Genomic DNA, 23546 nt, shown 5'->3' on the forward strand with positions numbered 1-23546 from the left:
GATAACATTTTGTCAACATTTTTGAGTTCCTTTATTCAAATTTAAAAGCTATAGCGTCCTCGTGATCTGAATAAACGTTGTGTCTCGATTGATAGTGCCTTGGCTCGCATTGATCCAGAGCAAGAGACTACACCCCATCAGGCGACCGAAATGATAGCGGAAGAGCGAATAAAATAATTGTTGCCTGCGTTGTAGGCAGTGGAGGAAAACACAACATTAGGTTTTGAATTACTGGTGTAATGGCCTCTTCTTTATGGGAACGAGACAAATACCATGGTCTATAATAACATGGACAGTCGGGTCACAAGTTGATCTGGCTGCCTCCTGCTCTTAGGAAGTCTAGTTGTAATTTTTATTACTGCAGCTGATCAAGTCTCTGCGGCTCAACGGCACAATGGAATGGAATCACAGCTTGAAATACGTCGATATAAATGGTATGAGCTCGAATCCCGTATTTATTAGAAAAAAACAAATTTTCCATTTATTTTGGATTAAAATTCCTCCAATTAGACTCGCAATACAAATGAGATGGGTATGTTTCTGACATTTTATTGAAAACAAATCAAAGAGGCATTGCAAGGACAGCTACGAGTCTTTTCCCGGTGTAGGTACCAGATCGGCTCGGCTGCCAGATCAGCTCGGGGTCCGTCGTCGAGAAACCATGATCTGCAGCATCGCCACTCGGACAAACTAAATTGCATTCTACTTTCACGATAGACGGACGGACGGACGGACGGACGGACAGACAGACGCCATTTCTTTAAGCTAATTTTCAGTTACCTCAGTGTGTATTTGTCTTATTTACTTAGACTGTTAGACTATTTATATATATATATATATATATATATATATATATATATATATATATATATATATATATATAATATAATAAATATATATATATATACTTTTAAGATATTTTTCACTTATCTGTATGTGTGAATTTCTGCAAAAAATACACATCCAACAGAAAAATCTGTTGGATATGTGAAACAAAATACATGAGAAAATTAGTCAAAAGAAAATGCAACTCACTCATACTGCTTCCTGGTACTAAAAGTGACTATATACAAATGGGAAAAAAGGTGACAATTTAAAGTGACTATGTACAATAAAAGTGACTAGTGAAACAAACTAAGGTAAGGGTGCACTCACACTTGGCCATCTGGCCGTGGCAGTTTTCACACCGTGCTCAAATCTGCCAGTGTGAGTGTGGCCAGTCTGGCCAGGCCAGGCCAACTTGGCCACTTGGGAGAGGTGTGCTGCTACGGTATGGGCCGCCACGGTACAGATGCTAATGAGCCAACACGCGCACACGCACGGCTACGCAACCTGAGCTGGATGACGTATAATCCGTGCGACGACCATGGACATAATAAAGGCGACGAGCCTTCTTTCCCATTGAACGGTAAACATGGCGTCAAGCGATGTTTACGTTTGTTTGAGTACTCGAAAAAACCAGCAGTGAGAGTGGGCTCTATCTGAGAACAGCTCCAAATAAGCAACAGACTCAGCAAAGTGCGAAATGTGTTCTCTTTGTTGTTGTCCATTGTTGTTAAAACTCTGACTGGCGGCAGACTTTATTATGGTCCATGCAGCGGACACTTGGTGATGACGTGTTACGACGTGATGACGTATGTACAAGAGCCTACCCTGGCCAGGCCACAGTTGCAACGGCCACGGCCACATGGCCTAGTGTGAGTGCAGGCCAGAGAACAATGGGGCCAGTTGAGCACGGTTGGGTGTGAAAACGGCCAACGGCCACGGCCAGATGGCCTAGTGTGAGTGCAGACCAGAGGACAATGGGGCCAGTTGAGCACGGTTGGGTGTTGAAACGGCCAACGGCCACGGCCAGATGGCCTAGTAGTGTGAGTGCACCCTAATACTTAACATGCAAATTCAATCGAAACTAATAAAGCACAGGTCACCCTTGGATGCAGAAACAAGAACAGAAACATTGACACAAACATCTTAAGGACATATAAATATATATATATATTTACAGCAATAACAGTTTCATGAGATTTTCCAAAGTATTCTCAAAAGTACATTTGAAAGAACATGGGACAGTTCTCACGCAGTAATGTCCTCTGGGCACGAAGGACCTGTCCTCCAGCCCCTGCACGTGCTCCTCTCGACGTGCAGGGGCTGGAGGACAGGCAAGAGGGACATCTGCAACAAGCAAAGATGTGCAGATATAGTGTCAAGAAGTCAAGTTTTTAACTGACATACAAGGTATGCTGTTGCCCCTAAACTATGGAACAGCTTGCCACTGCATATTAAATTGTCCCCCTCTGTAGCTATTTTTAAATCAAATCTTAAAACTCATCTCTACGCTATTGCCTTTAATTCAGTATAACCTTTCTTTTACCTCATCTTTATCACATCTTTTAGTCTTTTTTTCAATGTACAATCATCCTGATTGTACATTGATTTATTGCATTGTGGCAACGTCTGGCCAACATTACCATTGTTATTACTGTCATTATTATTATTACTATTGTTACTGTTATTATCGTCGTTTCAAATGTATGAATGTTGCTTGTTTTATTTTTATTTGTTGTTGTTTTTGTTTTACACTTTTATTTGATTTTATCTTACATATATACTACATTTATTTTGAAGTACTGTTGAAAGTTAAAGCTAAGTAATGTTAATTCACACTGTGTGACTTACCTTTTATTGTGTATTTCATTGATGCCTTCCGAATCACTGCCTTTCTGCTCTCTGGTTTGGGTCTAGGGTTGGTCAAGGTGTGGTAAACACTATTTTGTAGGAAATAGTACTTAATTTCTTTATTTCGTAAAAGCTCTCCATAGCTGCTGCCGATCAACGAACACCGGAAAAATTCTCTCCGACGTACAGCGTCTAGTTACATGTGGTTGCTATGACTACAGCCAGAGCTATAGCGTAATACAGCCAATCACAATGTACTCCCATTCAAGCGTACAGCCAATGATATTGTGTGACGTAATCAGCAGACAACGGACCCTGAGCCGATCTGGAAGCCGAGCCGATCTGGTACCTCCAGCGGTTTCCAACCATTGACCTATTTCAACAACTGCCCTAGCCACGACAACAAGCGACGCATTCGGCTGATGGTCACCAGTTAACACTGTCACTAGTTGAACTGAACACCGGTTTGCGCACCCTTATCCAGTGCAGGCAAGTTGGTCGCGCTTTCGTACCCTGCATCCTGCTGCTCCTCTAGGGCTCGTTTTGCATACCTAATAGCTGCGGCTTTTAGGTATGCAAAAGAGGCTAATTGTCCGCGGCAGAGCCGGCTAAATGCACCTAAACCACGGCTTAGAGGGTTTAGGCGTCCGGCCGGTTTAGCCCTTTTACCGAGCCATTCTAGGGCCGGTTTGTGGCCTTCTTGGCTTTCCATATCCCGCAGCAGCTCCACGACCGTCTTTTCCGCCATTTTCATGTTATTACTATCAACCCAGTCAAACCTCGCACAATGCTAGTGTAGCACCTCGCTGATCATTACATGTGCTATGGCTAGATTCTAGGTTCTAAGGAGCAGTGTGTGACTAAGTTAATAACGACACACCAAGACTGAGAGGTAAATTTGAACTGTGGTTCATTTATGTAGCAAAAAAAATGGTGAATCCATACATCATTCGAAATATAAACCATGAAAAATAGAATAAATCAAATATGTAAAAAAAGAAAAGTATTTCCCCTCTTTTGGTTCACTTTGGGTTGATTTACACCTATTTAGGTCATTAAAAATATTTCTAACGTTGCACTTTTAAGTTGCTATTTGAATTATTATTCGCTTTTTAGTTGACTCAATTTAACTATAGCCTAATTGTATCTAAGTGGTGCAATTTTGAGATTTTAGTACTATTTTCTATTTATTTTAAACACCAAATACCCTATAAACAAAAGAAATGCAAATACAATAAAATACAACTGAGTGCATCAAGTAGAAAAAAAAGAAAGAAAAGAAAACTAGCATTATCTGGGATCAATACACTTCAATTTTGAACATAATATCTAATCAGTCCTTTTGTCAAATCCTTCACTTCAGTTGAAGCTCCACTGCATGTTGCAGACACTTTTGGAAAGTTAATTTGTCTTACCACACTCCTCAATTATCCAAGAACAGGAGCGTGGTCCCGCAGCATGAGTGCTACAGCTCGCGATTGACGTCTTCTATGGGTAGCTCGCCATCTTGTTTTTTTCTTCGGTTCTGCTCTACCAAACGATCTCCTCCTCATAAAAATAAAAGTCTGAGTCCTCAAACGAATAATAACACAAAGTCCCGTGGCATAGAGTCAAAATAACACAGAATCCTCCTAATAAAAAAACGGAGTTCTCAACCGAATAACAACAGAGTCCCGTGGCATTGAAAAAAGTATCACAGAATTCTCCAATAGAACGTTAAAATAAAGTAATCCAAAGTAATCTAAAAACAAAGGGAAAAAATGAGGCTCAATGCTCTTTAAAACCTTGCTTTGTTATCTCTTTTCTCTATTCTCTTTTACCTCTTGTTATTCTCTATGAAGGTATTATTGTAGCAAAAGTCTTTAGCACCTGTAACTGCAGAATTTGAATGCGTACACTAAAGTCACAGTAAATTTGAAGTCGTATATATTTATTTTGCATGTGTACTCTAAAGTCACAAATGTGTAACAGTACATTTGCAGTCGTAAAAAATATATATATATTTTTTATACCATTGTAAACACAAAATAGGGTCTACGAGTACGCTAATCTGTGTTACAGGTGCACAAATCCTTTTGCTACAATTATTGCAGCGCAGTTGTTGCAAAACACATTCGCACACCCGTGTTTCATAATCTGAGAACATGCCCAAAAGGGGTGCATTCGTAAACCCAAATTTGAACAAATGCATCAGAAGTTGCACATCTGTGAACGCTATGTTAATTCAGCATTTTAATGAGCGAGCACAAAACCATTTTACAACTGCTCGAATCTGCTCCTGCAAGTCTCAGCTGTGGGGTTTTTTGCAGGTTGTTTTGCAACACCCCTAGGTGGTAAATGTGTAGCAAAAGTATTCGTATCCGTAGATGACAGAGCGTCCGTGAGCGGGACAAAATAGTCCCGCCCATAATTTCCTAATCCAATGAAAGTCCCCGGCAGGGATGCATTTCTCAAATTACAGTGACGGCTGGTGGTGATTTTGGGTGGGTGGGCTAAAGAATGCATTACATTTATCAATACTTCACAGGGCTCCAGACGCCATGAGGTCACCTTTATATCTCTGTTCATAACTTTCATATAATGTGAATGATTTTTAAACAAGATTAAGGTGTAGAGAAAGGCATGTCTTTATTTGAAGCTCAATTATAAATAGAAGAAAAATAAGGTGTTTAAAGTGCTTCACTGAGCTGAAATTGAACATTTCGAACTAAACCATTAAGCAAAATAAAACTTTTTTTGTGCTTAAAGTATTACACAATTAAAATGTTGACTGGTCTCCCTTTGCGCAAAATGCGGCTGTAGACGATCACACACTCTTTGGTAGAGACGTCTGTGTCGCCGTCAATCATGAAGGACATGTAGGCCTATGTGGCGTTTCCGACGTCCGCAGCTGTCTTTTGCTTTAAGGTGTCGCCCATTAGGCCTACTGCAATGAATTGTGCACATGCCATCTCATTGCTATACGTCGGGTTGATGTTTAATCCATTTCTCTTCATGAGAATAATTTCAGATTTAAATTGAGAATGGCAACTCCTCTTTGGCAATGTTGTATGCAACATTAAATGAGATCATTTCCGATTCCTTAGAGAACCTTATTGTTACTGCCTGTCGCTGAAATGCAGCTTGGAGAGGGGCCACTATCTCTACACACTTGTCACGTCATGTTGGGTTATTTAGACAGCTTTTTAAATGTTTCGATACGAAACGTAGTTGACCCGCTTACAAATGCACTATTACCGGCCATATTCTGACCGCACTCCTGACAGTAAATCTGTACATCGTTTGGTTGATGTGTCCCCAATCTTTTCACTTCCAATTTTTCCTCCAAAGACATTAAAGAAAACCGATTAGAAAGTAAATAATCCACTTCATTCATTTTCATGCTAACGCCCGCCATACTGCACTTGCGCTACTGACTGTGCTGTGATTAGTCGAAGGTCACTGTACTGTAGCTACTGTGCTAGGTCAGCCTTTGGGCTAAACTAGTTTAGCCCAAATGGGAAGCATATGAAGGGGGCGTGTCAGGGCACCTGTCAATCAAACGTCAATGGAAGCTTACGCTACTGCGCTTGGGCAGAATACATTTAGCCCATTCACAGGAAAAAAACGAAGATATATATATCCTGGGTTTTTCTGTCACTTTTTGGTGCTGTTGCTCCTTTAGGTTCTACCAACATTTAAAACAATATGTTCTAAGTTTTTAATAATATTTTTTTTATTTTCACTGTAAGGGATAGCCCTGTTAGCCCATTTATACCAGCCGTCCCTGACTGGGACCCATCGCGTGCCAGCCATGGAGCTATAAAGATCGCAGCATTCTCAGCGCGGGTACGTTTCTTTCTGGAGAAGTGAAGAGGGCGTCCTACTGAACGGAGGTGGGTATCCAACATTATGTAAAATGAAATGACTTAGTCAAGTGAATTCTCCCCAAAGTATTGCATTAATATTTCTGAATTTATGTTATGGCGACCATTAAAATACATTCAAGGACATTTGCGGCATGTTAATGAAATACTTTGGGGGGAATTCACTTGAACTAAGTCATTTCATTTAACATAATGTAGGATACCCATCTCCGTTCAGTAGGACGCCCTCTTCACTTCTCCAGAAAGAAACGTATCCCGCGCTGGGTATGCTGCGATCTTTATAGCTCCATGACTGGCACGCAGTGGGTCCCAGTGTAATTTGAGAAATGCATCCCTGCCGGCGATTTTCATCGCCGGCAGGGATGAAAATCAGGAAATTATGGCCGGGACTATTTTGTCCCGCTCACGGACGCTCTGTCATCTACGGATACGAATACTTTTGCTACACATTTACCACCTAGGGGTGTTGCAAAACAACCTGCAAAAAAACCCACAGCTGAGACTTGCAGGAGCAGATTCGAGCAGTTGTAAAATGGTTTTGTGCTCGCTCGAGTTAACATAGCGTTCACAGATGTGCAACTTCTGATGCATTTGTTCAAATTTGGGTTTACGAATGCACACCTTTTGGGCATGTTCTCAGATTATGAAACACGGGTGTGCGAATGTGTTTTGCACCAACTGCGCTGCAATAATTGTAGCAAAAGGATTTGTGCACCTGTAACACAGATTAGCGTACTCGTAGACCCTATTTTGTATTTACAATGGTATAAAAAATATATATATTTTTTTTACGACTGCAAATGTACTGTTACACATTTGTGACTTTAGAGTACACATGCAAAATAAATATATACGACTTCAAATTGACTGTGACTTTAGTGTACACATTCAAATTCTGCAGTTACAGGTGCTAAAGACTTTTGCTACAATAATACCTTCATAATTCTCCTCTTATTACTAAGTTTTTCTGTCTGTCTGTCGCTAGTCTTTACCGCATCAAACTGGTCCGTTCCGCAACACCGTTCTGATTGGTTGTCTACGGTTGCACTCGCTAAAGGGCAATACACCAATTATATTATCACAAAGGTGCAATATAATAACAACAAAGGTTTTTTACTTTATAGCCATGTTTATAGTTTTTAAATTGTAGTTGGCTTAATACAACATGCTATATTAGATACCCACTATACATTTATTACTGTGTTTAACCTTTTATTTGTTTAGGTCAGTTAACCTGGGTTACAATCTCCCCCCTTGACTCTATGCAAGTCCCTTTGCATAGTTAAAGTCGGCTTTGTGTAAAACAAGGCTCTAAGGCTCTACAGATGAATCAGTAATAGATGTGCCCAAACTGCCCAAATTTAGTTTTTCAAAGAGGGAACTAAGAGCAAGAATAAGTGGCTTCCCTAGCTCTTCATAAGTACATTTCTGGGGCGGATGTCTATCTCTGGTAGAGCGTCTGGGCTCATCAGGTTCACTTTCAGACAAAGCTGCATGTGTTGACTGAACATCACGACTCTGCTCTGATTCAGGTTTATCCTGTGCCTGCTCTGTAGGCTATGGGGTCTGCTCTTCAGGTTGTGAAGGAGGGTTTTGCATGTCAGGCCCAGGGATGTCTATGATAACATGGTCAGGGGACGTTGCAGGATAGTAATCTGCATGATTCTCCATTTCAATGACTGACTCATGCACATTGACCGGAAGGTCGGATTGCTCCTCCTCAGGCAAGATCCTGGGGACTTGAGGAGTGAATTCATTGGCCTGAGAGTTGAGATCAGCTGGAGGCTGTCTAAATCGTCCATCTCCTGCAAGTTACATGATGGGAGGTTTTGTTGTCACCCCTACGACTCTCTCGAAACAATAGCTTTCCTCTTCCTCCTCACTCATGTCATCCTCATGATCATTCTGATCCATTTCTGGGTCTGAACCCTTCCTGCTTCTCAGTTTTCTCCTTGTGGACCTTTTTGTGTCCCTTTCCTTTTCCGGAGCTGCATCCACGGGTAGAAAACCACAGGGAAGAAGAAGATTTCTATGTAGTGTTCGGTGTGGACCACTGCCTCTCTCAGGCTTAACTACATAGACTGGTCCCTCATTGATTCTCTTTACCACAACATCGATTGTGCGCTCCCATCTGTCTGCCAGTTTATGCTTTCCGCAAATGTTGACATTTCGCACCAACACTCTGTCTCCTGTGACTAGTTCAGCTGCCCTGATTTTGGCATCAAATCTGGCTTTGTTTTGTTCTCCTCTCTTGCGACTATTGTCAGCAGCCACTGCGTAGCTTTCCTGCAGACGCTGGCGCAGTTGGTTTACATACTCTGAGTGAGTAGTACAAGATCCTGCAGCAGGGCTGGTTCCCAGGACAAAGTCGACTGGCAATGTAGGCTGTCTTCCGAACATCGTACGGTGAGTAACCAGTAGTGTCATTTCGTGTGCAATTGTACGCATGTACAAGTGGCTTCACAAAATCTCTCCAATGATGTTTATCTTTCTCCTCCAGGGTTCCAAGCATACTCAAGAGTGTGCGATTGAATCGTTCAACAGGGTTCCCTTGAGGGTGATAAGGTGTTGTGCGCACCTTTTCCGCTCCAATGAGAAAACATAATTCCTTTATGGTGTGGGATTCAAAGTCTCTCCCTTGGTCGCTGTGGAGGCGGCTGGGGAAACCATAAGGCGCTATAAGGTTTTCCCACAGTGCCTTGGCAGTAGTCTTTGCCTTTTGGTCTCTGGTTGGTATCGCTATTGCGAATTTCGTGAAGTGATCTGTAATGACCAGGACGTTTCTTGTATCACGACTGTCAGGCTCTATTGACAGGAAGTCCATGCACACCAGTTCTAGCGGATAGGTAGTAAGTATGTTCTGCATAGGTGCTGCTTTTTGTGGGGTTGCTTTCCTCCTGAAGCACCTTTCACATGTTTGACATTTCTCTTCAATGGACTTTGCCATTTTAGGCCAATAAAATCTGGCACGTGCAAGGCTGAGGGCACGTTCAGCACCTAGATGGCCAACTTCTTCATGTATGCCCTTTAAAGCACGGTCTCTAAACTGCTGGGGAATGACAAGCTGGTGGATTTCCTGACCATGTTCAAGGCATTTCCTATATAGCACCCCATCTTTGAATAGAAGCTTGTTCCACTCTCTAAGAAGAAGTCTGACCTCAGGCGGCTCACAGCTCGAATGTTTGAAGTTTGGCTTATGTGTTGCTTCAAGAAAAGAAATGACCTTGTTGAGAATTGGATCTTCCCTCTGAGATCTGTACCAGTCTTCCTTTTTCCTGCCAGGTATGGTGTCTTGTCCAGGATTGGCGAAACAGTTTGGTATAACTGAGGCATCCAGGGCCAAGGATTCAGCCAGACAGGGAAACTCAGACTCATCCAGACTTGAATGTACAGTGACGCTGACAGAGAGCAGGGACCACCTCGCTGGAAACCACTTCAGCTTCCTCATTCAAGATGCGTTTTTTGAAACCTTTGATTCTTTCTCGTTCTCTAAGAAAAGCATCATCCTCTTGTGGTGGACCATGAGGTCGTCTGGACAAACCGTCGGCGTCTGCGTTTGCAAGGCCTGCTCGATATTTTATGCTGAAGTTGTAAGTTGACAAAGCCGCTAACCAGCGGTGTCCTGCAGCATCCAATTTGGCAGAAGTGAGAATGTAAGTGAGCGGGTTATTGTCAGTAAGAACCATAAACTCTGAACGATAGAGATAGTCATTGAACTTCTCGCAGACCGCCCACTTCAATGCCAAGTATTCCAACTTGTGTGTTGGGTAGTTTTTTTCACTCTTGGATAGCCCACGGCTAACATAAGCTATCACCTTAAGCTTCCCGACTTGTTCTTGATAAAGAGCAGCACCAAGACCCTCTCCGCTAGCATCGGTGTGCAATACATAGGAGAGCTTGGGGTCTGCGAATGCAAGGATTGGTGAGGATGTTAACCTCTCAATAAGGGTTTTAAAGGCAAGGTTGCATTCAGTGTTCCACTCATCACCAAAAGGTACCCGAGAGTTCACAGGGTCCTTGGGACAGGGTCTTTTGTATATCTTTCCTCTTTTATGAGGATGATGGTATCCAGCTTTAAGAGCATTTAAGGGCTTGGCTATCCTGGAGTAACCTTCAACGAAGCGTCGGTAATAGCCTGCAAAGCCCAAAAACTTTTCAAGTTCTTCTCTGTTTGTAGGACAAGGCCAGGTTTTCAAAGCTGAGATCTTATCTGGATCAGTGTGAACACCCTGAGCATCCACAACATGGCCAAGATACTTCACTGAGGACTTGAAGAAGTGACACTTCTCAGGTGATAACTTGAGACCATAGTCTTTGAGGCGCTGCAACACTCTCATGAGCCGGGCCTCATGCTCTTCAAGAGTCTCAGAGAAGACTATAAGATCATCCAAGAACACAAGCACTTCGTTCATGTGTAAGTCCCCAACGCACTTTTCCATCAGGCGTTGAAAAGTAGAGGGAGCATTTGTTATGCCTTGAAGCATTCTGTTGAACTCCCAGAAGCCTAGGGGACATATGAACGCAGTCTTGTCTTCTTCTGCCATTTCGACCTGGTAGTAACCAGATTTTAGGTCCATCACAGAGAACCATTTTGCACCACTAAGCGCTGAGAATGTCTCCTCGATGTTAGGTAGAGCATAAGCATCTTTAATGGTACGTGTATTTAGTTTTCTGTAGTCAACACAGAGTCTTATCTTTCCATTCTTCTTCTTGACTAAGACAATCGGAGAAGCAAAAGGACTTTCAGATTCTCTGATTATACCAGCTTCAAAAAGCTCTCTCAAGTGTTGTTTGACAGCTTCTCTGTCACTTGGGTGTATAGGTCTGGGTCTTTCTTTGAAAGGGGTTTCGTCACTTAGTCTTATATGGTGCTTAACTGCATTAGTGTGACCATTAGACATTTCATCAGTAGCAAACACATCTATGATGGAGTTAAGCTTATCTGTGATTCGTGTTTTCCATTCATCTCCAATAAGTGGGTTCTCAAGGTCAAAATGTAGTTTCTCCTTGACTTTCTCAGTTGTAGGCTCACAACGAGGGGAAGAAGGTTGATCAGAGTTAAGCGGCATGACACAAGCTGCGGCAGAGATTACGCCGATAACATGCCTTGGCTGCAAGGTGACATTATGGTCTGTCATGTTTCTGATGAAGACAGGAATCTTTCTGGCAGCTTTGCAGGAAATGTTCAAAAGAGCACATTCAAGCATTAAACCACCAGGCAGTGAGGAAGACTCAGGCGGCTCAAGAACAAAAGAGGTGTCGGGATTTGTCTTGCCTACTCTTACATTCCCGAAGATCTGAACTCTCTGTTTGGGAGGGATGGAGACAGGGCTTTTCCCATGCAATATAACACGACAAGGTTTGCTTTCACTCCTGTTGCTGTGGCCTACATGCTGGAGGAGTAGTGCATAGTTGTCTGACCTCTTTAAGAACTTGGGTCCTTTGTGCTCTACAGCATGCTGGTATAGCTGTATTAAAACATTTGTGCCAACTAACACAGGTGTTTGACTGTTAAAGAGGCATTCAGGAACAATCAGGGCTAAGGCTCTTAACTCCTCTTTGGTTCCAGTGACAGTATCAGGAAAAGTAAGACTAACTTCAATATAGCCGAGGTAAGGTACAGTTTGCCCTCCAGCACCTTCAATTTCAAGCAGACTCTGAATGGGTTGTATGGGCAAGGATGACAGATATGAGGCATGGAATGTTTCAGAGATGGTCGTGACCTGTGACCCTGTGTCTAAGATGGACTCACACTGTACACCTTCGATTAAGACTGTTGCAGCATAGCGCGGACCAATAAGACCATTAGGTAAGTTAGAGTTGGCTTTGTTGTCTGATCTTGGAAGTCTGGGTTTCTTACGCGAGTTATGTGTCATTATCATGGGACTCGTCAAATCTTTGTTATCAGCTCCCAGTTGTCCCACAGCAGGAGCTGCTAGAAGTTTAAAGCCTGCTGGGGAGCTTCCTGTTTTGATTGATATTTCTCACGCCTGACTCTGAGTTCAGAGTTCTTTTTGCGGACAAGAGCCGGGTTTGGTTCATTATCACAGTTAACCGCTATGTGACCGTCCTGGCCACATTTGAAGCAGAACCATGGCTTTGGATAGCTAGAAGCCTTTGCGACTAGGTGGGGGTTTACTGAGCTTGCAATAAGACAGACATAGCTTTTGTCTCTAATGGGGCTGCTGTTGGTGTCAGTTTTTCTTGATTCCCATTTAGCTTTCTGTATCAGTGATGCTACTTGTATTCTTAGCTCAGCAACCTCTTTCTCTAACTTTTGTGTGTTGTCTGGTTTCTTTGGAATAGCAACATCTGAATCAGGATCATAGCTTGGCACGTCAAAGACTGAGTGCATGTGTGAAACAGCCTTTGCATTTCCTAAGTGTTTTTTCATTCTTTCGAGTTTTGCAGAGCGTCGATCTTCCTCTGCCCAGAGCAGAAGGAGCAACTCAGAAAAGGATGGTGGGCTACTCTTTTGATGCTCAAGCTGAAGACTTACAATCAAGCTTTGGTCCCAGCAACCTCTGCAGAACTGTCGAAGTAGATGTTTGTTTGAATCTTTGGCGTTGACTCCCCCTCTCAGAATGGCCTTGGTGAGAGAAACATTAAGTCTGTTCAAGTACATGGAGGGTTTTTCTCCAGTGTTCTGATTGGAGCTCAAGAAGGAGGCAAAAAGCTCCTCGCCATCTTCTACCACTCCAAAAGCAGCTTCAAGCTGATCAAGATATGAACGGAGGGGTGAACCAGTGCCAAGGGGCTTAACAATGTCAGTAGCAGGGCTAAGTAGACTCTCCAATATCCTCCTTAGCTTTTGATTTTCAAAGACTGAGACGTCACCAAGGAGAAGCTCAACTTGTACGCCAGGCTTCATAATCGACTTCACCATTTGGTTTAGGAGACTTGCCGGAGAATGTCCGTATTCTGCTCTGACTGTAGCTGGGTGGCTGTGGCTCACTGCGCATTATGTGTTCAACCACTACTTTTTGAATGTGTGGAGGGTTAAACATGCTCTCATCAATGAGTGGAGGGTTAATGGATCTGATTGAGGGAGGGACGCCAGGTGAGATACTAGCTGGACGTCTCCCTGAATTTTCATGTTGATTGTTATCTTGGACTGGGTCGTCAGTCATACACGTTGGGTTATGTGTAGAAGAACCCATGGTTCCATACTGACTATCGTTAGTCTGGGGTTCAGTGAAAGGGTTAGGGCTTTGCTGCCCTGGGGGCAAATGTGCCTCATTTGTCTGGGCAGGAATTGTGTCAGACTGAAAGGATTGAAGCTCACCCTGAAGTAGGTTGAAAAAGCCTGCTTTACTGTGGCCATGCAAAGCTTGCAGTTCACTTAAGTATCTTTGTGCTAACTCCCTGCCGAGCTCATCCTGACATATTTCTCGAATGGTCCTCACATGCCATGTCACATTAGGATCTCTAGGGCTTGGTAAGTTACCAACAGTGGCAGGGTTTAGTCTTGAGATTGCTCTATCTGAAACATACTCTATTAAAGCTCTTCCTGCAGGTTGCTCTGGCTCGTCTGGGATTTTAACGGTCTTTGCAATGTCTCCATCAACTTTAAAGACGTCTGTGATTTCGTTTACTGTGTGTATGAGTCATCAATACCAGTTACATAGAGGCAATTTGGACCTCTAAAATCATATCTGTTACAAAGTTCCATTTTTTCTCTTTCCAATGTATTTTGTTTTTTCAATACTACAGTTTTTAACTAATTTTATCAGTCTTGGGTGACTAAGATATCTACTTTGGTTGAAGTAGTCTACAACGGTTTTCAAAAAGTTCTATGGCTCCTTTATGCTAAACTAATTAGCCTCCTGGCTAGCTCGCCACATTTGTAGCACCTCGCTGATCATTACATGTGCTAGGGCTAGATTCTAGGTTCTAAGGAGCAGTGTGTGACTAAGTTAATAACGACACACCAAGACTGAGAGGTAAATTTGAACTGTGGTTCATTTATGTAGCAAAAAAAATGGTGAATCCATACATCATTCGAAATATAAACCATGAAACATAGAATAAATCAAATATGTAAAAAAAGAAAAGTATTTCCCCTCTTTTGGTTCACTTTGGGTTGATGTACACCTATTTAGGTCAATAAAAATATTTCTAACGTTGCACCTTTAAGTTGCTATTTGAATTATTATTCGCTTTTTAGTTGACTCAATTTAGTATAGCCTAATTGTATCTAAGTGGTGCAATTTTGAGATTTTAGTACTATTTTCTATTTATTTTAAACACCAAATACCCTATAAACAAAAGAAATGCAAATACAATAAAATACAACTGAGTGCATCAAGTAGAAAAAAAAGAAAGAAAAGAAAACTAGCATTATCTGGGATCAATACACTTCAATTTTGAACATAATATCTAATCAGTCCTTTTGTCAAATCCTTCACTTCAGTTGAAGCTCCACTGCATGTTGCAGACACTTTTGGAAAGTTAATTTGTCTTACCACACTCCTCAATTATCCAAGAACAGGAGCGTGGTCCCGCAGCATGAGTGCTACAGCTCGCGATTGACGTCTTCTATGGGTAGCTCGCCATCTTGTTTTTTTCTTCGGTTCTGTTCTACCAAACGATCTCCTCCTCATAAAAATAAACGTCCGAGTCCTCAAACGAATAATAACACAACGTCCCGTGGCATAGAGTCAAAATAACACAGAATCTATGAAGGTATTATTGTAGCAAAAGTCTTTAGCACCTGTAACTGCAGAATTTGAATGTGTACACTAAAGTCACAGTCAATTTGAAGTCGTATATATTTATTTTGCATGTGTACTCTAAAGTCACAAATGTGTAACAGTACATTTGTAGTCGTAAAAAAAAAATATATATTTTTTATACCATTGTAAACACAAAATAGGGTCTACGAGTACGCTAATCTGTGTTACAGGTGCACAAATCCTTTTGCTACAATTATTGCAGCGCAGTTGGTGCAAAACACATTCGCACACCCGTGTTTCATAATCTGAGAACATGCCCAAAAGGTGTGCATTCGTAAACCCAAATTTGAACAAATGCATCAGAAGTTGCACATCTGTGAACGCTATGTTAACTCGAGCGAGCACAAAACCATTTTACAACTGCTCGAATCTGCTCCTGCAAGTCTCAGCTGTGGGTTTTTTTGCAGGTTGTTTTGCAACACCCCTAGGTGGTAAATGTGTAGCAAAAGTATTCGTATCCGTAGATGACAGAGCGTCCGTGAGCGGGACAAAATAGTCCCGGCCATAATTTCCTGATTTTCATCCCTGCCGGCGATGAAAATCGCCGGCAGGGATGCATTTCTCAAATTACACTGGGACCCACTGCGTGCCAGTCATGGAGCTATAAAGATCGCAGCATACCCAGCGCGGGATACGTTTCTTTCTGGAGAAGTGAAGAGGGCGTCCTACTGAACGGAGATGGGTATCCTACATTATGTTAAATGAAATGACTTAGTTCAAGTGAATTCCCCCCAAAGTATTTCATTAACATGCCGCAAATGTCCTTGAATGTATTTTAATGGTCGCCATAACATAAATTCAGAAATATTAATGCAATACTTTGGGGAGAATTCACTTGAACTAAGTCATTTCATTTTACATAATGTTGGATACCCACCTCCGTTCAGTAGGACGCCCTCTTCACTTCTCCAGAAAGAAACGTACCCGCGCTGAGAATGCTGCGATCTTTATAGCTCCATGGCTGGCACGCGATGGGTCCCAGTCAGGGACGGCTGGTATAAATGGGCTAACAGGGCTATCCCTCTTACAGTGAAAATAAAAAAAAATATTATTAAAAACTTAGAACATATTGTTTTAAATGTTGGTAGAACCTAAAGGAGCAACAGCACCAAAAAGTGACAGAAAAACCCAGGATATATATATCTTTGTTTTTTTCCTGTGAATGGGCTAAATGTATTCAGCCCAAGCGCAGTAGCGTAAGCTTCCATTGACGTTTGATTGACAGGTGCCCTGACACGCCCCCTTCATATGCTTCCCATTTGGGCTAAACTAGTTTAGCCCAAAGGCTGACCTAGCACAGTAGCTACAGTACAGTGACCTTCGACTAATCACAGCACAGTCAGTAGCGCAAGTGCAGTATGGCGGGCGTTAGCATGAAAATGAATGAAGTGGATTATTTACTTTCTAATCGGTTTTCTTTAATGTCTTTGGAGGAAAAATTGGAAGTGAAAAGATTGGGGACACATCAACCAAACGATGTACAGATTTACTGTCAGGAGTGCGGTCAGAATATGGCCGGTAATAGTGCATTTGTAAGCGGGTCAACTACGTTTCGTATCGAAACATTTAAAAAGCTGTCTAAATAACCCAACATGACGTGACAAGTGTGTAGAGATAGTGGCCCCTCTCCAAGCTGCATTTCAGCGACAGGCAGTAACAATAAGGTTCTCTAAGGAATCGGAAATGATCTCATTTAATGTTGCATACAACATTGCCAAAGAGGAGTTGCCATTCTCAATTTAAATCTGAAATTATTCTCATGAAGAGAAATGGATTAAACATCAACCCGACGTATAGCAATGAGATGGCATGTGCACAATTCATTGCAGTAGGCCTAATGGGCGACACCTTAAAGCAAAAGACAGCTGCGGACGTCGGAAACGCCACATAGGCCTACATGTCCTTCATGATTGACAGCGACACAGACGTCTCTACCAAAGAGTGTGTGATCGTCTACAGCCGCATTTTGCGCAAAGGGAGACCAGTCAACATTTTAATTGTGTAATACTTTAAGCACAAAAAAAGTTTTATTTTGCTTAATGGTTTAGTTCGAAATGTTCAATTTCAGCTCAGTGAAGCACTTTAAACACCTTATTTTTCTTCTATTTATAATTGAGCTTCAAATAAAGACATGCCTTTCTCTACACCTTAATCTTGTTTAAAAATCATTCACATTATATGAAAGTTATGAACAGAGATATAAAGGTGACCTCATGGCGTCTGGAGCCCTGTGAAGTATTGATAAATGTAATGCATTCTTTAGCCCACCCACCCAAAATCACCACCAGCCGTCACTGTAATTTGAGAAATGCATCCCTGCCGGGGACTTTCATTGGATTAGGAAATTATGGGCGGGACTATTTTGTCCCGCTCACGGACGCTCTGTCATCTACGGATACGAATACTTTTGCTACACATTTACCACCTAGGGGTGTTGCAAAACAACCTGCAAAAAACCCTACAGCTGAGACTTGCAGGAGCAGATTCGAGCAGTTGTAAAATGGTTTTGTGCTCGCTCATTAAAATGCTGAATTAACATAGCGTTCACAGATGTGCAACTTCTGATGCATTTGTTCAAATTTGGGTTTACGAATGCACCCCTTTTGGGCATGTTCTCAGATTATGAAACACGGGTGTGCGAATGTGTTTTGCAACAACTGCGCTGCAATAATTGTAGCAAAAGGATTTGTGCACCTGTAACACAGATTAGCGTACTCGTAGACCCTATTTTGTGTTTACAATGGTATAAAAAATATATATATATTTTTTACGACTGCAAATGTACTGTTACACATTTGTGACTTTAGAGTACACATGCAAAATAAATATATACGACTTCAAATTTACTGTGACTTTAGTGTACGCATTCAAATTCTGCAGTTACAGGTGCTAAAGACTTTTGCTACAATAATACCTTCATAGAATCCTCCTAATAAAAAAACTGAGTTCTCAACCGAATAACAACAGAGTCCCGTGGCATTGAAAAAGGTATCACAGAATTCTCCAATAGAACGTTAAAATAAAGTAATCCAAAAACAAAGGGAAAAAATGAGGCTCAATGCTCTTTAAAACCTTGCTTTGTTATCGCTTTTCTCTATTCTCTTTTGCCTCTTGTTATTCTCCTCTTATTACTAAGTTTTTCTGTCTGTCTGTCGCTAGTCTTTACTGCATCAAACTGGTCCGTTCCGGTTTTTTCGCGCTCACTCGCAAGTGACGCAACACCGTTCTGATTGTTTGTCTACGGTTGCACTCGCTAAAGGGCAATACACAGGTCGACCGATATGGGTTTTTCTATAACCGATGCCGATGCCGATACTTAGAGGTCAGGGTTAACCGATAGCCGATATGGGCTGCCGATTTTTTTGGGCCAATTTTTAGGGCCGATATCGAAAAGTTTTCCCATTAGTTTGCATGCTAAAGCGTCACACTAATAATAAGTAAATGCACACAATTTGTTTTAACATTTTTTAACATTTATTGAACTCTGACTTGAACCTTGAGTCATACATACCAGTTTTGTTTGGGCGCAAGTGTTAACTGAAATATTCATTTAAAGAAAAATTAAATAAATATTTTATAAATAAAATAAATTAACTTGGAAAATATAAATATAAAAATATGTTAGATAAAAAATAAACAGTAGTACTGCAAACACACTAGCAAGGGCAATGCTAAATCCTTTGTGATTTCTCACATTCTTGACTATTAACGTTATACTACTTTACTGTGGACGTAGGCTATATACAGACATTGGTCTGAACACGTCACTTCATCAGGCTAACGATCCATTTTTATTCGCAAACACGTTGATAGAAACACACGCAGCTGCGCATGTTCTTGAGGTGAATTTTCTTTGATGTAAATAAGTTGGAAACTCGGCTATTGTCTGCGTCACCTAAACCACGCTTCTGAACAAATGTCATACACCGTTCTGAGCTGCTCCATGGCTGCTCTGTGTCTCCAATAGTGATGTGTCGGTCGCGAACGATTCGGCTCAAAGAGCCGGCTCTTTGACGTGATCGATTGGAACCGGTTCTACGATGGGAGCCGTTTTAAGATCCTATTTGGGAGCCGTTTTTTTTTTTTCAGTTTTTCGCTCTCTCCGCCTCCCTGTCGCTGTGCTTGTGCTCTGCTTTTCGTTTTTTTCTCCTGCGGTGCCTCGCTGTCTCTTTCCCTTCCCCTTCCCCTTCCCCTCCCCCTCTCACTCTCTCTCTCCCGCCCCTCCCCCTCTCATTCTCTCTCCTTGCGCGTTCTGCCTGACGGTAAAGTTTTTTTTTTTTCCTCCGTCGGTGCCTTAATGTCTCCGTGTCAAGCGTGTGCTCCACACATCTGACCAATCACACGCAGCTTTCAATTAATAATGTGCCGGGAAAACACTGAAAAAAAAAGTTTCTCTCCACTTTTTTTTTGGAAACCGCAGGCAATTGGCCAAGCTGTATAGCGTTCGTGGGCAGGTGTCAGTCAATGCACAGTCACGCACGCAGCAGTCAAGGGCACACACGGCATAATGAGTGACAGAAAACGGAGCAAAATCTGGACGCATTTTAATGCTACGTCAGACTCCACCAGGGCAGAGTGTAGACTCTGCAAAACAAGAATATCGTATCGTGCAGGCTCCACTAACAACCTGCACAGACACATGCGGACATCGCATGCAGCGGTGTTGCTGGAGGAGTCGAGGACAGAAAATGAACCACAACCGTCTGCCAGCGCAAGTGCAACAGCTGCAGCTTCCTCAGGTGCCAGAACAACTGCTTCCTCAGCATCAGCAACAACTGCCTCAATTTTTACACCCCAGCCTGCAACCCACCCTCCTGCACCCACAACCCAGAGCTCTATGAAGCAGTTCCTCCAGAAATCCTTAACTCCAGCAAGACAGACAGCAATAGACAAGGAGTTGGCCAAGATGGTGGCCAGAGATTACCAACCCTTTTCCATTGTTGAGGATGTTGGATTTAGGAATTTTTGCCAAGCCCTCAATCCTATGTATGCCCTCCCCAGCCGAAAAACCCTCACACAGAAATTCATTCCAGGCCTATATGATGCTGCACGGGCCTCCCTGCAAGAGAGGGTGAAGACAGCCTCAGCTGTATGCCTGACAACTGACTGCTGGACATCCCGCGCCACCACGTCATCCATGGCCGTCACCTGTCATTTCATAGAAAATTACAGTATGGCATCATGTCTACTGGACTGCTTTGAATTTAGTGACAGGCACACATCAGAAAACCTGGCTGAAGAGCTCCACCGAGTGGCAAGAGAGTGGGGGATGGAGAACAAAGTTGTGTGTTGTGTCACAGATAATGCAGCCAATATAACAAAAGCCATTCAGCTGCTGAAATGGACACACCATCCATGCCTGGCTCACACCATAAATCTGTTTGTGAGAAATGCTCTGAAGGCTATAAAGCCCACTGTGGATAAAGTAAAGGCCATAGTGGAATTTTTCCACAGAAGCACAGCAGCCACCCAAAAACTGAAATCCACCCAACGGCAGATGTCTATGGCAGAGCTGAAGCTCAAACAGGAGTGTGTCACCCGGTGGAATTCGGCATTCCATATGATCCAGCGAATCCTGGAATCTAAGGATGCGGTTATCGCAACATTGGCGGTCATCAACGCACCTGTGGCTCCTCTCAGCCAAGAGGAGTGGGAGGCTCTGCAAGAGGCCTGCAGCGTCCTGGAGCCCTTTGACCAGGTCACAGTGGAGATCAGCGCAGAGAGGTACAGTGTTCAAACATCATCTCATTGAACTTTACTATAATATTACTATGACCTATTAAACTTTGTTAGGATGTTATTATCATTGTAATTATTTGTTAAATATTTTTTTTGACAAACAGGTTTAGAAGTGGCTGAAAATAAAAAATATTAGTAGCCTATGTCAAGCAATTTAGAAGTGAAGCTTAAAATAATATTGCTAAATAGCCTAAATGAATAAATATTATATAAAATATAATATTTTGATGCTTATTTTTTCAGGTATGTTACTGCCTCCAAAATGCTCATACTGTGCAGGGGTCTTCAGAGGGTGACAACAGAGCACCAGAGCAGAGTCACCACAGCGTGCGTGAAGGATCTGGTGAATTCCCTCTCTTCAAGCATGGACAAAAAATTCCACCGGATGGAATACAATGCAGTTCTGTCCGAAACCACCATCCTCGACCCCCGCTTCAAAAAGGCGGCCTTTAGTGACAACAGAGCAATCGACGAAGCCCTCCAAAGAATTACCACAGCAGCATCCAGGCATAGGCAGTCATCTCACCTGCAAGGGGGTCATGGAGGAGAGGAGGGAGCAGCAGCACATGAGCCGGAGGAGCCCCAAGCATCGGCTGTTTGGAGGTTTTTTGAGGAGCGGGCAAGCGGAGACACTGCACCCAGGAATCCTACAGCTGATGCTATTCTGGAGGTGAGGTCCTACCTTGAGGAGCCTCTTTTCCAGCGCAGTGCCGACCCACTGAGGTGGTGGGAGACAAAGGCACTGATCTATCCACAGCTCTCTTACGTGATGGCACGTAGACTGTGCATAGTGGCAACATCCGTCCCATCAGAGAGGATCTTCTCCAAAACTGGACAGATCATAACTGAGAGAAGGAACAGGATCAGCCCTGCCAAGCTTAGACACCTGGTGTTTCTCAACGCCAATCTAAGTCTTTGAGTGATACAGTGAGTTCCTTGTCTCTATAGTGGTTCAAAACTTGTGTTGTTCACATGTGTTTTATACTTTAATTTAATAGCACTATAGGTCTAAATAATACTTGAAATTATGCCTTTTTGGCATGAAGCTGCTTTAATACTTTTCTCATACTGTGATGGGTATCTGTGTTTAATACAGTGAGTGAGTGGTTCAAAACTTGTGTTTTGTTTTGTCATAGTGTTATACTTAAATTTAAAAGCACTTTATTTGATATTTGTATTGTGGCTTTTCTGTTATCAAGTTGCTTTGATTGCCTACTTTTTTGTATTGTGGTGGGTGTTTGTTTGTATTTATATTTAACTGTTCAATTTTTTCTAGTTATTTTTTTTGGAAGTGGTGCTATTTTGTAAGACACCAAATGACGGAATCTGACGTAACGAACGAATCAAAACGAACGAATCAAACAAACGAATCGTCATAGTGAACTGAACTGAAAGAACAAGTTCCCGGAAAATAATCATTTTGCCCATCCCTAGTGGCGATGTACACTTTTCGTACTCAACGGCAGCCATCTTAGCTACGTAGCGGAAGAGGGCAGGGCCAGGCTGAGCCAACGTCGGCGCATTTTCCACATAGCCTACATTTTGTAGTTTTTATAGTTTTTATAGCTTTTTATAGATGCTAGGCGTAAAGAGTTCACCGTTCAAAGCAGGATGTTTATTGCGGGGGAGGAGCCGCGGCGGCAGTCGTGATCGTAATTTCCGGTTAGTGCACCACGGAGTATTCGATTTGGAACAACACTGACATCTGAAAATTAGCGCACTTAGTGAGTGCGGATAGTGTACTTTGTTTAAGTGTACTGATGGAAGTATGGATATTGGAACACGGCACGGTCTGACGAGGAAGTGACGTAGTTCCCGCCCAGACACGATTGGCGGATACGTTTTGCAAAATCTTTTGCAAAGCGTTTTGCAAAATCTTTTGCAAAGTATTTTGCGGATTGAAATGTAATTTGAATTTCGCAACACACGGAGCGTGGCGAAGTGCATTGAAATCACGGAGACACTAGCTTTTAAATTTGAATAAAGGAACTCATTTTTGACAAAATGTTATTATATTTTTATTGTTATAACTTTTGCAAATTTCTTTGAGGATTTCATTGTCACTTTGCATATTAAAATACACATTGAATAACGTATTTACAAATTACAATATTAAATTGCATAATGAATTGTCAATTGCATAATGTAATGACTTATTGAATTGCAAATTGCATTGCCATTTTAATGTTGCTACATATATGCTTCCATAGTTCTGTGTGCGTGCATATGTGTGTGTGTGTGTGTGTCTGCGTGTGTAGTGTGTCATGCGTGTGTCATTTTATATTATTTGATTGGCTTTCTCCAATGCAGTCCACCAATCCAAAATTCTTCCCGTAAATAATACAGCGAGATATTTTGCATGCGTTTTTTTGTTTAATGAAAGTTAAGAACCATGGACCAACAGAAGAGCAGAAGTGAGAGTGTTGAATGATGAGGGAGACTGGGACTTGTTGTCTGGTTGTCATGGTTACCACAACAAAATCACTTGTCTTCCACAGCATCCAAAACGTGTTGTGAGGCCACGCCCCTC

General features: G+C 42.2%; 1 protein-coding gene across 1 annotated transcript; it reads left to right on the forward strand.

The window, feature by feature from the left end:
- Positions 1 to 20457: 20457 nt before the first annotated feature.
- Positions 20458 to 22410, forward strand: LOC130403067 (E3 SUMO-protein ligase ZBED1-like). Its single transcript, XM_056607209.1, has 2 exons — positions 20458 to 21001; positions 21260 to 22410. Exons 1-2 carry the CDS (start codon positions 20547 to 20549, stop codon positions 21933 to 21935), a joined length of 1131 nt encoding a protein of 376 aa, XP_056463184.1. The 5' UTR covers positions 20458 to 20546; the 3' UTR covers positions 21936 to 22410.
- Positions 22411 to 23546: the final 1136 nt, after the last annotated feature.

Source organism: Gadus chalcogrammus, chromosome 14 (assembly GCF_026213295.1).
Source record: "Gadus chalcogrammus isolate NIFS_2021 chromosome 14, NIFS_Gcha_1.0, whole genome shotgun sequence".
NCBI lineage: Eukaryota > Metazoa > Chordata > Actinopteri > Gadiformes > Gadidae > Gadus > Gadus chalcogrammus.